Source organism: Pezoporus wallicus, unplaced genomic scaffold, assembly GCF_028554395.1.
Source record: "Pezoporus wallicus isolate ANWC-B61680 ecotype Strahan unplaced genomic scaffold, APGP_CSIRO_Pwel_v1 contig_3488, whole genome shotgun sequence".
NCBI classification, from domain to species: Eukaryota; Metazoa; Chordata; class Aves; order Psittaciformes; family Psittacidae; genus Pezoporus; species Pezoporus wallicus.
In genome coordinates, this window is record NW_026635397.1 from 1002214 (window position 1) to 1019749 (window position 17536).

At 43.1% G+C, this 17536-nt stretch overlaps 1 protein-coding gene across 8 annotated transcripts in view; it reads left to right on the top strand.

Moving 5' to 3' along the window:
• Window positions 1–17536, top strand: part of AGAP1 (ArfGAP with GTPase domain, ankyrin repeat and PH domain 1) — a 320437-nt gene that overhangs the window by 115145 nt on the left and 187756 nt on the right. For all 8 annotated transcript variants that reach the window (XM_057422254.1, XM_057422264.1, XM_057422272.1 and 5 more), the window contains one exon: window positions 1329–1463. In XM_057422254.1, coding sequence (XP_057278237.1) covers window positions 1329–1463 — 135 coding nt within the window. The remainder of the gene's footprint in view (window positions 1–1328; window positions 1464–17536) is intronic.

A 17536-nucleotide genomic window follows, 5' to 3' on the forward strand; every position in this document is an offset into this window, starting at 1 on the left:
GGTCATGTGAGGCGCAGAGCAGAGCCTGAGATGCAGCATTGCAATACTCGCTGACTTCATGCTCACATGAGGCTTTTTTCTTTCCCAAATAACAAATGTAGTATTGCTGCCTTGGACAATAGGAAATTTTAAGGCAAATATCCTGGGCAATTCTGATTGCTGAAGCCAGTGCTTGTGGTGGGGGTGAGGTGGTAGCTGCAGTATTGTAGAAGGGATTGCACTGCTGTCTCATCTTAGGACTTACTGTTCCCAGAGCTAAGAATTAACCATAATACCACCAGAACAAAAGATGTTGCTGCTTCGGATATGTTCATAGCATTGTCACTGTATAGTAGTCAAGCAGTATAAGCTCTGTAGAGTTCTTTGCTGTGGTGGAGTAGCAACAAAGAAACTTTAGCAAGGTTGTTGTTTTCTTCTGGTGTAAGGTGTGTTTTCCACCTCCTATGGATAAGCTCTACATTGGAGTTGAAAAGCATGCATAGAAAGTAGCTCTTGCAGTGAGGTATGAAGGGTTATTACTTGTTTAGGTAAATACTGTTTTTATTGGCTTTGCAGTGCGTTCACACAATGTCTCGTGGGTGCCTTTACAGCAGGGTTTGAGACTCAGTCATTTGCAAGAAGTGCTGAAGGCCGAGTCTTAGTGTTGGCTAGCTCTCTTCTGTGCAAATCTTAACACCTTCCCCAAGTGCTGCAGTAATACCTTGTACCATTTCTCCCCCCATTCCGTTGTTTCGCTACTGAAAACCTTCTTGTCTTTAGAAAAGTGTCATATTTTGTGCTTCACGTTCTACAGGTGAGGGTTACTGGTAAGCCAATGCTGATGCTTATAGGAGACCTAAAAGTTATTTGACATGATCATTTGAAGATGCTGTAAGGGCTGGAGCTGCTCTGCTCTGGAACCGGGCTGAGAGAGCTGGGCTGGTTCAGCCTGGAGAAGAGAAGGCTCCTTAAGGGGAGACCTCAGAGCAGCTCCAGTGCTAAAGGGCTACAGGAAACCTGGAGAGGAGCTTTGGACAAGGGCCTGTAGGGACAGGACAAGGGGAATGGCTTTAACCTGCCAGAGGGGAGATCAAGATCAGGCATAGGTAAAGTGGTTGAATGGGCATGGAACAGCCTGCTCTAGTGGAAGGTGTCCCTGCCCATGGCAGCGGGTTGGAACTGGATGGGCTTTAAGGTCCCTTCCAACCCAAGTCAGTCTGGGATTATACGAGTCAGTGTTCATAGTAATAAAGTCTTACGGTTTGTACGTGCATTCACTGCTGGGGTATTGGTAATTGTAAGGTAATGCTTTCATTGAAAGATGTATTTTTTTCTTGTTGTTGCTGTAGATGCCATCAGTTCCAGTAATCCGCGTGTCATAGACGATGCCAGAGCAAGGAAATTATCGAATGATCTGAAGAGATGCACTTACTATGAAACCTGTGCTACATACGGGCTCAATGTGGAGAGAGTCTTCCAAGATGGTAAAGAGAATTTCTTTCATTTATCACACAATACTGTAGCTGGCTTTTGAAATAACCACTGATGTCTCAGTGGTTATTTTGGAATAACCTGTTTTGGAAGTATTCATTATTGTTTAATTACAGAAAGTGCTTGGTTTTAGGGATATCTTTTGTTATATTAACATCTGTAGCGATAGAACAAGGGGTAATGGGTTCAAAGTGAAACAGGGGAAGTTCAGGTTGGATACAAGGCAGAAGTTCTTCCTTGTGAGGGTGCTGTGGTGCTGGCACAGAGTGCCCAGAGAAGCTGTGGCTGCCCCATCCCTGGCAGTGTTCAAGGCCAGGCTTGACACAGGGGCTTGGAGCAACCTGCTCTAGTGGAAGGTGTCCCTGCCTGTGGCAGGGGTTGGAACTGGTTAAGCTTTAACGTCCCTTCCAACCCAAAGCATTCCATGATTCTATGATATTACCTTAAGGGAGGTAGAGGGCTCCTTATGCTGAACACAGCACTTCTTCACTGGTGTGTTCTCTGCCACCACCTTTAGCCTTAAGCTGGTTTTAGTCTTCATTTGTTTTTCAGTTTTCTTTGTTGCTTGAGTTACTTTAGCAAAGTTTTCCTTATTTACAGTGCTTGTGGAGACACCGGGAGGCTGCTTGTGCAAAGTAGTTGAAGATTGTCTTGCACATTTGAGACAGTGAAAATAAATGGGGAAAATTGATAGGAATAGGGTAATCATGAGCAGTAAGGTGTGACATTCATGGAGTGTTTGGTGTTGGCAGCTTAACTGTGATTTAAAACATGATTAGCTGTAGTGGTTTAATTGGCCTTATAGGAGGTACTTAAGACCACGATTTACCATCTCAAAATAGAACAAAACACAAAACAAGGCAAAACCAAGTAACCAAAAGTTCTGTCTGACCATCTGTACCTCTCTTGGAAGAGTCACCCTTCCGAGGAGTTTCTGTGGCTGGAGAAGCAATGCTGACCTTGGTCGTTGCTGTATGAGATGGGCTTTGTGCACCCTCTAGTGGAAATTCAGTCGGGAGTCTTGGGGCTTTGCTGTCTTCTCTATGGTGATTTAAGTGACTGAACGTGTCCTCTCTTCATCACAGAAGTTCTTCTGCATGTAAAAACCTTCTGCATTACATTGAAGTACTTCTCAGAGTTCTGCAGGGGTTTTGTTGCTGGCTTTTCATTGTGGTTATGTGAGACAGGGTCCCCTCAGTCCTGTGGGAGATGCGTACAAAGACAGGAAACATGACAAAAACACTCTAAACATTCACGTTTTTAAATAGAAAATACTAACATGTACTGGGATTAGTTCCACATAAGGGTGTTCTTACCCATCTTGGTGGTAGGATTCCAGAGGGCAGCATCTGAAACTCTCTTTTTATGCCTTGCTCTCTGTTTACTCTTGAACTAGTTGCAGAAATTACTGTTTTCCCTAACTAGGTTTCCCATATTGAATATGGATTTCAAAGAAGCATTAGGGGCTTTTGTTAGTACGTTTAATTGGAGTGCTGGCTAGAGTTAGATTTTTAATGCTATATTCCAAGCCGTGGTGTTTGTGCATCATTGTACAGGCAATGGTTTTAATCTGAGTTTATTTTCCTTCCTTCTCATGGACCTTCTGAGAGACAAGTCTCTTGGCACACAGCTGCTGTGATAAACTTGGAAGCTTCCCGGAAGCTCCTTTGTGCCTCTGCTTAGTTTCAGTAGTAATTAGAAAGAATTGATCATGTGTTTAAGGAATATCAAGGTTTTGTTGAACCTACATGGCAGCCCACCAACTACTTCCTATTTGCCAACTCTTAGGATTAGGAATGCTGCTGTATAAACGTGCTACAGTTGCCAGACACGTCTGGGACAAAATCCAATTCCTGATCATTTTTGCTGTTCCTTTCAGCAGGAAACAAAGCAACTTCTTAACCCCATAAAGTGAGGGGTGTGAATGACCAGGACAAGTTGTTAATAGGGAGCACTGGATTCCTGCCCCTTTGCTCTGGTGAGACCCCCCCACTTGCAGCACTGTGTGCAGTTCTGGTGTCCTAAGCATAAGAAGCACATGGAGCTGTTGGAGCAAGTCCAGAGGAAGCCGTGAGGATGAGCAGGGGCTGGAGCAGCTCCTGTATGGAGACAGGCTGAGAACATTGGGGCTGTTCAGCCTGGAGAAGAGAAGCTGTGCAGAGACCTCAGAGCAGCTTCCAGTGTCTGAAGGGGGCTACAGGGATGCTGGAGAGGGACTCTTCATCAGGGCCTATCAATAGTGATAGGACTCACAGCATCTCTGTCCCTCCTCTGGCCTTGCTCCAGCAGCTCCACATCCCTCTTGTGCTGTTGCCCCAGAGCTGGATCAGGACTGCAGGAGGGTCTCCCCAGAGTGTAGCAGAGGGGCAGGATCCCCTCCCTGAGCTGCTGCTCACGCTCTGGGGTTCAGCCCAGCACACGGGGTGTATTCTGCAATACATGTATTATGTGAAATTGTATTCAATAGGCAATTAAAGATAACATCATAAAATGCACACTGTTTTTGTACACATAACTTCCTTGTATGTTGATAAGCATGAAATGTAAATGTATGCAGTCGCACCTCATGTAGTGCAGTAAAACTTTCCACAATGGCTCGTGACTTGGCATTGCTGCACATCAACTATAGAACATCTTAGTGCTTTGTGAGTCTTCACTATGTGCAGCCAGTCTGTTACCTTGCTGGTTTCTGCTTAATGCCATGTTCTCTGAAGGTGCTGTTAAACTGGAGTGGCTCCTCTTCATGTTAGACTAAAGGAATCAGGACCTCTCTTCACCAAGGCAGCCAAATGTCTGCCCAGTTGCATGACTTGAACTCCATACCCATGGTTTAAAGGTTTGGTGGGGTGCTGGTTGCTTGGGGTTTGTAAGTTGGGGGCATCATGTTTGATTGTGTTTGGTTTTCTTTGCTTTAAATTCAAGTGAATTCTGCAATACAACCTCTGGAGGCTCTGACTCTTGCATCTCCCTCAAGGGACTTGGGAGCCCTGTTTGCTCAAAAGCAGGCAGCACACAGCAGCAGCTAATAACTTCTCTTTGTGTTCACGTCCTCTGCAGAATAAATGGAACCAATTATCCAACATCAGAAAGCATCGTGTGACTCCAGAAGACCACTTCTTGATGTAAATATTGTCAGTGAACAAAGGAAAGGGATGAGGGGAGTAAAGTGAACAAAGGGAAAGGAGGGTAGAAGGGCCAGGCTATGCAGAGGTCTTCTAAATGCTCTTAAGCATTTCTTATGATTCTCAGCAAACCCTGAGTCAGTGCCAGCCGCCTTCATAAATGAACTGTGATTCTCAGCAAACTTGAAAGGGGTGCAGGCCAGTTACTGCATTTCATTACTATGTTAATGGATAACACGGGGGGTTTATTGTGTGTAGCTAAGGAAAAGTAGCTGTACGTAAAACATGAAGCTATTTAGGCCTATTAAATCTGTTTTCTCTGTATTGAAATTGGTTTTAGACTTTGCTTCCAGCTGCATAGCTCTCTGTTCCTGGGATTTAAGTACAGGATTTACTCACTATTGATTATATTCCAGGGTAGGTAATGCTTGGTGTTTCTAAGCTCCAAGTGTTTGCTTTTCTAGGTCTGTGAGGGTATTTCAGTATGTTGACCAAGGTCCCACAGCTTTTTGCTGGCTTATCACCTTGATAAACACTTCTTTTCAGCCTTTAGCATGATGTTGATTGCTGTAGGTAGGGTTTTATTCTGAGGTGTTTGGGTGATTTGGGGTTATTTTCTTAATGTAGCTGTTGCATCAGGTTCAGTAGGTGAGATTTGCTTTGCTTTAGTCACATTAGGATCAGTGCTCTTGTTTTGCACACAGCAACTTCTCCTGTTGGATGTTTTTTAACCAAGTCCAATAGTGTGTGGTGGTTTGCATCAGCTGAGATTCTCATATGTAACTTAGAGCCCAGCTGCACTCTGTCCTTCCTCTCTCCCTTCTGATTTTCAGGAACTCTGTCTTGCCAGTGAGTTGGTAAATCTGAATCTGTAAACTTCCATTGTCCAAGCCCCTGTTACCAGTCCAAGTCACAGTAGGCTTTTCTTTAACATACCAACTTCTAGTTTTCATAGAATCATAGAATCCCAGACTGGTTTGGGTTGGAAGGGACCTTAGATCTCATCTGCCTAAGATCTCATCTCAATCACCCCTCTGGCAGGTTAAAGCCATTCCCAGTGTCTTATCTGTACAGGCCCCTATACAGTGCCCCTCTCCAGCTTTCTTGTAGGTCCCCTTAAGGTATTGAAATGCCACAATAAGGTCTCCCTGGAGCCTTTTTTTTTACAAAAAGATGCTGTTTTACAAGCTTTTTCTAAAATTGAAGTTCTTGTTTCTGTTTTCTGCCTTGGTGTGATGCAGATTTACCTTTTGGAGGAAGAAATGGAAGTGGCATTAAGGGGTCTTTTACTCCTTCACTGCACACACATTAGACATCAGATTTCTGATCTTTCCCCTCCAAGCATCCACTTAACTCTGTTAGTGGTCATCTGTTACGACTTCTGTCTCTCATAACTCATTTCCTATTTTCCCCACGGTTGAGTGCTAGAAGAATTTAATTTGAATGATTATTAAATCCAAACACACTGCTTACAGTGCTTCATTGGAGTTGATAAACTCACTGTTGATGGTAAGAGTATAGAACCATAGCATCATTTAGGTTGGAAAGACCTGTAAGATCTTCAAGTCCATAGGTTCCTGTTTTGTTACACAAATACTGCTTTACAATAGTATTTCCCTTTTGTCATCAGCAACTTTCTATGAAGGCTGTATAGTGAATGCACATCTGTGTATTCTTAGGTAATGGCGACCTCATAGCAGCCTTCCAGTATCTGAAGGGGGCCTATAGGGATGCTGGGGAGGGACTCTTCATTAGGGACTGTAGTGACAGGACAAGGGGTAATGGGTTCAAACTTAAACAGGGGAAGTTTAGATTGGATATAAGGAGGAAATTCTTTCCTGTGAGGGTGGTGAGGCACTGGAATGGGTTGCCCAGGAGGTTGTGAACGCTCCATCCCTGGCAGTGTTCAAGACCAGGTTGGAGGAGGCTTTGGGTGATATGATTCGGTGTGAGGTGTCCCTGCCCATGGCAGGGGGGTTGGAATGTGATGATCTTAAGGTCCTTTCCAACCCTAACTATTCTATGGTTCTGTGATGATAACTGTTAATGCTTAAAGAAGCTGAAAACTAATTTGTGGTCAGCACTTCTCAGGGTGCTTATTGTTAGTCCTTTGGGGTGTGCTTATGATGAATCCCTCCTTTTCCAATACCCCAGTCATAGTTTACAAATTAAACTGTTCCAGTATTGTGATGGAGCTTGCAAATTTCTACATGCAGGCAGCGTTCAGGCATCTGCAATGTGACAGTCGGCTGGTGTGTGGAAGAGCTTGTGTGCTAACATAGAGCACAAGTTTGAGCATTGTGGAGGGTTGTTGTTAACCTTCAGCCTGGTCCCACTCAGGTCTAAACTTTGATGCAGTTTGAAGATGGAGCTGCACCGAGCAGGCCCTGAATTTCACTTTGAAGTAAGAAAGACAGATTCCAGGTTCCAGGGGATTAGCTTAATAACGTGTCCAATGAAGGAGCTTGATAAATTCCTGATACTTGGAATACAAAGTTGTTGAATGGGGTAATTATCTTGTAAAATCAGATCAAGTGCAAATAAGATCCATTTTACTTCAGATTTCCCAATTAAGAATTAGGGCTGGGTTGGGTTTTTTTCCCCTACTTATCAGAATGGATTTTGTCAATGACACTGGAAATGATTATTTTAACGTTTCCTGTCAGCACAGGGTTGTAATGACTGTGTACTGCCCCGGGATGCCTTTTTAATGATTTTAGCCTTCTTGAATTAGCTTGATGTACCATTAATGCATAAGAATTGCTTTTATTTTTGTTCATGATGTATTCATAATTGCACATCTTTCCCTGCTTTATGTTCAGATTGGCTTTGACCCATTTAACTGTGAGCTCTGCAGTTCTCTGACGTGGCAGAGGAGAAGCAAACATTCACATATTGAGAGGAAAAAATGTTACCATCAATTGAATTGAAACAAAAGGGGTTGAATCTAATTTTGGTGCAGAATTGAGTCTGTTCCTGTAGCTTAGCAGTTCACTTGGGTTGTATGCCTGCTAGTGATCAGAGTAAAAGGTATTTACATCTCTCAACATAAGCTTTCAGCATGGAGATCCTTTTTGTTGCTGTGGGTACATCTGTAACTGTACAGGGATGGCAAAATGCTGGAAACCTCCTGGTTGTTCACGTTAGATTTAGAACTTTGAAATTTCTTAATTCTGGGGAGATGAAACCCGTCTTAAGGGCGCCCACTTGTGTCATTAAGATTACACAGAACTGTATGTCTTGTGTGTGTATATGTACGTACATACTGAACTCTACTGTGAAGGCATGTGAATCTGCTTGAGCAGGTCCAGAGGAGGCCATGGAGATGCTGCAAGGGCTGGAGCAGCTCTGCTCTGGAGCCAGGCTGAGAGAGCTGGGCTGGTTCAGCCTGGAGAAGAGAAGGCTCCTTAAGGGGAGACCTTAGAGCAGCTCCAGTGACTAAAGGGCACTCCACGAAACCTGGAGAGGGGCTTTGGACAAGGGCCTGTAGGGACAGGACAAGGGGAATGGCTTTAACCTGCCAGAACAGGGGAGATTGAGATGAGCTCTTAGGCAGAAGCTCTTCCATGTGAGGGTGCTGAGGTGCTGGCACAGGGTGCCCAGAGAAGCTGTGGCTGCCCCATCCCTGGCAGTGTTCAAGGCCAGGTTGGACACAGGGGTTTGGAGCAACCTGCTCTAGTGGAAGGTGTCCCTGCTCATGGCAGGGGTTGGAACTGGATGAGCTTTAAGGTCCCTTCCAACACAAACTAGTCTGGGATCCTGTGATTTCTACAGTGTCAGAGTTCAGAGCCTCACTCTTGAGGCATTGTGGGACCTGTCACATTCTGTGCAGATGCACGTAGGGGAAGATTTTTGATGCAGCTCACTTGTGTTACATCCCATGGATGGCATTGCTGCTGCCATGTCTTTCTTAAGAAAGCATGCATTCTTTAGAGTTGGGTTTTGTTTAGGTTTGGGCAATAGCTTCTGCCAATGCTGCCTCCCAGTTTGGACCTCACAAGTTAGCTCAGGGGCTGTGTTTTTGCTGTTGGTTTTGGATGCTTTATTTGCAGATCAACTAATTTTTCATTATGGAGTGTGTCTGTCTGTAAACATTTACCAGAAATGCTTTCTTTCCAAATCCAAATGGTATCTGTAATGTCATGTGGAAGGACTGTGTCTAAAGAGGGTACCTTGAATTGCAAATTCTACACTAAGGGATGGAAGATGACAAATTAATCCTCATACAGCCGGATTGCAGGGAAAGGCTGTCACTTGTTATCAGTATTATCAAGTCAGCTTTTATGGATGTGTTTTCATTAGGAAATGTTAATCAGTCTAATGGGAAGTAAATAAAGTCTTAGTCCTCTTCTGCTGACAGCTGTTTGAGGAAGAGGCAATATTCACTCTTGCACTAGGTACGGCCTGAAAGCGTCTTCCATTTGGGATAGGCATTTGTGGTGCCACCACAGTGCAGGGTACAGCTGAGGAACATCTCTCTTGGCTCCTGGGATTCCCTGGAGTTGAGCAAGTAACAGCTCAGAGCATTCAGGAAGGCACCCGTGGATGCGGTGCGGCATCCAAAACGATGTGCTGCTCTCATTGCTCCTTAGTTAGGCTGGTGGGTGATGGCCTGGGTCAGCCTGATGAGGCTTTGCTGTGCTCCTCCATGCTGCCACAGTACCAGGAAACACCTTTTTGGTTGCCAGCTCCAGATATGTGTATTTACTTCTATATTTTATGAAGGCAAAATAAAAGGGATGTCATTAGCACAGCTTAGCCCAAAGCTTCAAACCCTCAGACCCCTTCCAAGAGCCCATTGGGCTATAAACAAACATAAAATGAATGTTTTAATGTCGTATTCCAGTGTCAATGGAGCACGGCATGAGTGGGGGGGGTCCCTGGGCACTGCTCCAGGTCTACAGCCCCTTCCTTCCTGCCAATGGGCCTGATGGCAGCTGGGGACAGAGGGAGGCAATGGACTTCATAGCCTCTTGTGAGTGAGCCAAGGACTCAGGGTTCACCCCTGCCTGGAGGGTGTGACATCATGAGGAATCCTGGCCCTGCCACCACGTTTCTTCCTGGCACTGCTGAGCAGTGTTTCTAGACTCAGTTACTGCTCTTCAGTCTGAACACTGGGGATATTTAAGCTGTTTCTTGTTCAAAAGTTCCAAACTTCAGTTTCTTACCGTTCCACGTGGGTTCTGGGCTCAAGCACACACTGAAGTTGGGTCATGGGGAGCTTCTCCTCACCAAACACCCCAAGTCCTTCTCCTTAGGGCTGCTCCATCCAATCTCCCCCAGCCTGTGTCTGCTATTTGATTGCCCCAGTCCATGTGCAGGACCTTGCCATGGCCTGGTTGAACTCCATGAGGTTTGCACGGTCCTACCTCTCCAGCCTGTCCAGGCCCTTCTGGATCCCATCTCTCCCTGCAGCTTGCTGAGTGCACCACACAACTCCATGTCATTGGCAGATTTCTTCATCTCTGCACCCAGACTCAAATGCAGGTGGAGGAAAGAAGAGAAAGAAATCTTGCAATGACACGTCTGCATCAGTTTTTCACATTCTTGGAATTAAATAATGGGATGAGGGGTTACAGCCCAGGGTATGACGTTTAAGTGCTGTGGTTTGTACAGAGGAGATGGGTGATGTGGTGCCTAGTACAAGTTCCAGGAAGGTTTCTAGCTCTGGTTAGTGTGTCATTCACTGTAGAAAACAGCTATCTCTGCAGAGCTTTCCATGTGACACTTAGATTTTAAAGGGTCAGTTTTATGGCGCTTTCTTTAAGTCTTCATTTGAAGTGGATGCAGTGAGGCACGTTACTTGAAACATGGGTACTAGTGATGCAGAACTGGGTGACCTCTGTTACGTCCTCTGAAGAGTACAGTAAATGAAAGGCTGTGTTCATCATGCACAAATCCTTCACTTGGTGGAAACAAGAATGTTGATGCATTCCATCAAACTGTGAAAGAACTCAGTACTGAAGGTTCAGAATTGCTCTAGTAGGTTCATAGCTCTTAATACAGACTTGAAGAGAAATGCTGGGCACGAAGTGTGGTAGTTGTTCGGTGGTCAATTGGTTTTTATTGGTGATAGGCCCGCGGGTGAGAGGCGCAAGCGGTCTGTTTTATAGGGTCATGGAAGCTGTGTGAGCGATAAAACGTTATGAGCATATTCATAGCGTGGCTTGCAAGCAATTAGGAATTGTTTTCCATTAGCACCACAAACTGAAGTGGAAGCAAATTCTGGGATGGGGGAAAAAGCTTGAAAATTCCTTATTTTTTAAACCCTCTGCTTTTTCTGAAAGCTGGTGGTGTAAACGTGGAGATTGTATTGCTGCATGGGTTCCACCTCAGTCAGGATCACAAATACAGTAGGGGTTTTATCATTGTCCCACCAATAGGTCCTCTATCAAATATTAAGTCACTGTTGAACATGTGTGTGTCAGCAATGTCTGTATTGCATCCATAGGTTAAATCCTAGTTCTGTGTGCTGATGTGACACAGGTGCTCATCTGAAGGACTGTGCTGCTTCTCTCAGAGGTGGAGGTTGTGTTCAGTTCAGTACGCATATGTGGAAAATGACAGTATCTACCCTCCTTGTGATGTTGAGCATAGAGTATCAGTTCCAATCTATAGCAATCCACCACTGCTTTAATAAGAACACAAGGTGTTTTACATACCAGCCTCCCTGAATACATGGTGGGCTTTAACATGTTGAAGCATGCTTTTAATTTTTGGCTTAGATTTTCATGTGCTGATCTGTTCCTTGTCACTTTACAGTCTGTGTTAGGCTCTTGTGTTGCTGCTTGTGTCTAGTACCTTGGGAAGATATCACTGCTGCTCAATTGTCTTGCTTCTTGCAGAGCCTTACTCTCAGTAGAGGAATAGACATGTCAGATGTCCTGTTAGCTAGGTTGAATTATGGAAATACATCCCTATATTTTGCCATGCTGCAGTTCCTGGTGGAGCTGTAACAGAAGCTGGAAAGAGAGTGACAGTACCTGCACTTTGACAAGGGGGCTTGTCCCAAGAGCAAACCTAAGGGAAGATGCCCTCTGCCCCTTACTATAAAACTGTGAGACCACCACCAACCTGCTCAGAGCATCACCAGAGGGGGTTTGGAGCTCCTGGAAACAAAACCTGTGCTCAGGGTAGAAAGCAGTCTGTTAGAACAAAGGCAGGAGGCAGTAGGAAGCCTGGGGGTTGTTGGTGCATTGTGCTGTGGTATTTGTAGCAATCCCTTGAGATTCCAAAGAGTAATTGTTTTGTTTGTTATTGCTGGTATCCAGCACACTGAAGCTCTTTCATCTGAGTTGGCAAACAAAAAAGCTCTTGCCAAGATGCTGATAGTGCGTTTATATCTATTAGTTTCTATAACTTCTGTCTGTTCCTGGGTGTGTTTGTGGTGTATTTAGTAACATTTATGAAAGAGAATAGCTTGCTTTTTCCTCTTACAATAAAGGGGTGCTTTTTGTCTGAGCTATCAAACATCTAAAACTGATGTAATAAACATAATCCTTTTGTAATGTTCTCTGTTGTGTACCAAACATGTTTTAAACATCAGAGTTTATTATTAGCATAGATTGTTCTTCAGAAGAGATTTCTGAAATGCATTGCAAATCATTCCCTTTCAGCTAATCCGTATGCATATGCAAATCCTATTGAACCTGTTTGCTTCTCTGGGATTATTAGCACTTGTGTATTCAGAGGTTAAAAGGCTGCATGAATGTATGGGGGGTGGTGTGTGCAGTAAACCAGAATAAGTGATGGCATTAAATCTCCTGAATTCCTATGCCAGAAAACATCCGGCACTGCTGCTGTGTTTAAAATACATGGTGTTTCCTCTTTCTCTATGGAGATTCCTTGATCTGGATTCACTTCTGAAATTGAATGGTTAAACAGGGCTTGGAGCAACCTGCTCTAGTGGAAGGTGTCCCTGCCCATGGCAGGGGGTTGGAACTGGATGGGCTTTAAGGTCCCTTCCAACACAAACCAGGCTGGGATATGGTTTTATTTGAGCTGTGCATGTGCACATGGCCAAACTTTCCATTGTAAGATCTAGTTACTGTTTGGTGGAAAACAAATACGACATAGTATTGTATTGTATAAGGCAGAGCTAAGTCTGTAGAATATAAAACTACTTTTTGAGTAGCCCATTTATATGTATTTTAGCATTTCATTAATTTTGCCTTTACAGGTGGTAATCTTCCTGTGATCCATGTAGGCTGGTTTTATCAGTGCATGCTCTATTTGAAGCAGTGAGCTGATGGATAGCACTGTGTGGGCTGCCTCTGTTATGAAAATTATCCTACCATTAAATGTGGCTGTTGGGCACAGGGGTCAACTACTTTTATTAAGGGATTACTAGAAAATGGAGACTCTTGCAAACTGGTTTGGTGTCAGCTGGTTGCTCCCTGTGCACACCCTCAGTTCATTCAGAACTTGGAGAGGTTTGGGGTTAAAATTCCTGTGTTTTCTTGGCTGTTACTTAATGCTGCCAACTGCTCTGTGTGATGGGCTCATCCTTTTCTTGCCAACGCCTGTGCCTGAGGTACTGCAAATGTCATGTCAATAAGCTGTTCCCACCAGGATGAGATTTAAACACACGGAGGCTGTGTAAGGAAGGGAAGAGTTTTCCTTGCTCATTTGAACTGCCTAGCATCTGAGGTTTGGGAGAAGTGGTTTCTTGATGGGTGCCGTCACAGTCAGCATGATTTAAGCCTTCATTTCCAGTAGAGCTTCTTCCAAGGAAGGATCTTTGTCCTTATGGTGATGGGGTGAGATCCAGCAATGCCCAGAGAAGGGAGGGTGCTGCTGAGTGTTGCTGTGGCCATGAGCACTGGACAGAGCTGACAACACCCACAGCGTTCCTGTATGGTCAGGAGTCATCCCGTCGTCTGGGGAAACCAGTGCCATCCCTTGGCAGTGGATTTAAGATCAATAACCAATGTTAGTAAGCGTGAAGCAGATGTTATAGAGAAATGGGAATGTGTGTTCATGTGGTGATCATGCATTTGTGAATTGCTTGTGTAACACCGTTATATTGGGTTTTAAAAGGAATATCTAGGCCTTGTTCTCAGTCCTTGGATGTAAGTAAAGCAGTGTGCTGCTGTCAGCCAGGCTTTGCAGGGTTGGTAGCAACTACAGGGAAAGTAATACCTTGCTCAGAGTGAGTGCTGGTTCATCACCTGCAGGAGCTTTAATGCAGAAGAGTAATTATTAGAATAGCTGGTATAAGACCAAAAAGCAAACAGTTTTGTTAATAAATGTATGAATGCTTATTCCTTTTGGGTTCAGTATGGTAAACCCCAAGACTTATCGGCACACAAGATGCTGCGTGTTACATATTGTTTGTCACACAACAGTTAGACCTGAGTGCCTCTCTGCTAAACAGGGATAGGGAAGAGAAGTGAGAGACAAGCAAGCTTGTTACTGCGTGCATACAAGATACAAGCTGTTAGGTACCTTCTGGAGTATCTTTCAAAGCGCCCTTTGAAAAGGCTGAAGATGCTTTTCAGAGTCATCAGAATGGTTTTAAATGTAGAGCTTGAAGGAAAATAAACCTTTCCCTGTATGCATTTAATGAAGGAACATTATTGGCAGATGCTGATGAAAGACTTTTTTCCATAGAAAATTGGATTTTGTTCATAAAACTCGTTAACGTTAGTAAAGACGGGCCATTGCCAACTTCAAGTCATGTATGCAAACTCCAAGAGATGTAGTGTGCTAGAAGCACTTCTGCTGGAGATACTGTTGTGTAGAAAGTGATGGGGAGTAAATCAGCTTCAGTTTAGCGTAGATAAAATTGACTTGCGCTCATCATTTATGCCTCTTCTGATGGCTGATACAGTTGCTTGTGTCTTAGGCATCATAATTTACAGTCTTGAGGAAAGGTAGGTTTAGATTTAAGCTGTGCAATGATGTAACTAATGAGAAATGTAGGAAATTTATAGCATTTGATGATGGATTGGATAAGTATCTCAACATTAATTGAAATCTGAGGACTCCCTCATGTCTTCCAGTTTTAAAAAATAAAATCTTTTTGGACAAGCAAAACTATTTGTATTTTAGAAGCACTTTGTGTGTTTATGGAAGACATGGCTGGAATGGGAAGGTGGGAAGGTGGTAGCTTTATCTGTAATTTGTCAGTGCTTGGGTAACTAACCAGTGTGTATCTGTTGCTCACCTGCAGGAACTGATTCATTTTAGCTTGAGCAGCATCACTTAGCTACTTATTTTACAAGCTGTGTGACTTTAGTTGTCTTCATGGAATCCCAGACTGGTCTGTGTTGGAAGGGACCTTAAAGCTCATCCAGTCCCAAGCCCCTACTATGGGCAGGGACACCTTCCACTAGAGCAGGTTGCTGCTCTTCCCCTAGGGTTGTGCATTTTGGTCCCAGTTCAGTACAGATATTTGGCTGCAGGCAGCAGTTTCTGCTTGTCTTCCACTTTTCTTCCCTATCCCTGTTTAGCAGAGAGGCACTCAGGCCTAACTGTTGTGTGACAAATTATCTGGATAAATACTTCACATTCGTCTCTCCATTAATAACACCATTGAACTGGTAGTCTCTAAAGCGATGGCACAGCTTTCTTCTGCACTGTCATTCTGCAAATGCTCCATTCTGGCTGAAGCTTAGTCTTGTGAAAATGTCTAAATTTCCCCATTAAGTGCTTAAAAAGTAATAAAACTCAAGCCATTAGCCTTCACTCCTCAGATCTGTATCAAGAGAAATATTCCTCAGCGCAATAAATCTGATCAAGTGTTCGACATTTATATCATTCGAATTCATTCTCTGGAAATGGACCTTTGAAGGTAAATTGCATTAAGTAGGGCAGTTTAAATATTTAATACAATCTTATTGTAACTGTTAGCAAATGATTAAAGTGCAAAGGGGGACTTATATGTTTTGTGAGATTGATGTTAAATGCTCTATGATGCTTCTGCTCTGGTGGGAAACTGCTTTTATGACAGCTGAATGTGCAGAAAAGCCACAGAAAACAAAACAAATACAGAATTTAGCCTTTAGTAATAGAGAAGATGACTTTATATTGCTGTTGGATTTGTGGAGAGTGTTTTTGGAGCAGGATTTATTCCACCTGTGAATGAAGCAGCAGTCTTGGTTACAATAAGCTTTTTCTAATGTAAATGATTGTGTCTGAGAGGTAGATTTTGGTGGCTTGGTGGACAAGGAACTCCTCAGCTGAGGTGGCTTATTTAATCTTATTTAGCTCCCTGGTGGTTTGTTTTGAGGAAGGTTTTGAAGGACAAGAACGTTGCTGTACTTCTTGATGTTGATGGTGACCATCTAGAACTTACCCTTTTTTAGAAGCAATGATGTGTTTTTGCATCTTTTGGATGTTGCTGTAGTATTACTGTTGGGTTTGCTTTGCAAACTGTTTGTTCTTCCATGTAGGTCACACAAAGTTCCTTCCAACTCTAACCATTCTGTGATTTATTGATATACTTGCTTACCTAATCTGGGGAGACAGTGATTTGCATCACAGTTGGGAGTGACTGATACACAGTGTTAGTCATACCTGTGACATTGATTCAAGATATTTAATAGTGAGTCTTATTCCTAACGATTTTTGTGCCTGGTAAGACAGGAAAAGTTGCTGTTTCTGAAGAGCCAGAGCTGAAATACGTAGCTCAGTGAAAGCATCACAAAAAAACAAAGGTACGAAGAAGGTGTGTTTTGAAATTGTTTTTAAGGAGAATTGTATGACGTCTTCTAGACACACTAACACTGAACTTAGCCTGTTGTAGCTGAACTCAATTATTAACTGTGGTGGACGTGAAAAGGTATTTTTCAATATAAAATGTGTGTTCGTACATGCATTTCCTAATTCCTTGTATTATGAAATAGCCAAATAGATCTTGGAAACAATCTGCATCTGAGGAGTTGTAAAATTGTTTTAGTAGGGTGAGATAATGGTGTGCTTTAGCAATAAGATGCAACTTTAATACTTTTGAGAATCCTTTGTAATCACACAATAAAACCACTGACTTCTTTGTAATGTGGGTTATGTTGGCAATTATTTTTATTCCATTAATGAGTATTACATGAGTAGCCTTGACTTTGTTCCACCCTGAAGGTAACTGTTTATTATAGTCAGAATTTAAATCCCTCAAATAAAAGGAGCAATCACACAATAGCTTCATATCCAGCAAATTAACAGCCCTACAAGGTAATGGAGACATAAATGAAGACAAATTTGTTTTAATGTAATAAGATAAAGGGAATTCAGGTAAGAATTGGCTCCTGTATTAAAATTTGTCTTCCTATTTTGGGAGCAACTTTGAAGCTTTCACTGGATTAATCTTAAATAAGCTTTTGTCTAAATTACAGCTTTATAGTAAAACATATACCACAAGGAAGACAACGAGTTAATCAGACAAGGCAGGTTTTTTCTATCATTGTATCGTAGTCATTCACAGCTAGCCAAGGATTTTGCTTCATGTTAACACACTTGCTTGTAACAACAACTATCAATATTAATACTTAAGAGATCAGTTTGTTTGCATGATTTTACCTGCATAGTGTAGGAAGCTGCTTGTCTTTCCATGGCGTGAAATCATGGTGGAGATGCCTTTGTTCTTAGGCAGCTATTTTAATAGCATGTTACCTTTTGACTTGCCAGCTGAATCATAGGATCCCAGCCTGGTTTGGGTTGAAAGAGACCTTAAAGCTCATCCTGTTCCAAGCCCCTTCCATGGGCAGGGACACCTTCAACTAGAGCAGGTTTGCTTTGGCATTGGCATTGTTTAATACCATGTCTCCTGTAGTTTGTCTTTCTTGAAGTACCTGTTTTCATTTGTTGAGTCTTTTGAGCCTGCAAAAGCAAGAAGTTTCACATAGCAGAAATAGAGTGATAGCACTTAAAATGTATTCAGTGGTTTACACATCTCTGTGCTTGCCAGGCTCTCGCTGAGGCAGAGGCATGTCCCGTGTGAAGTACCT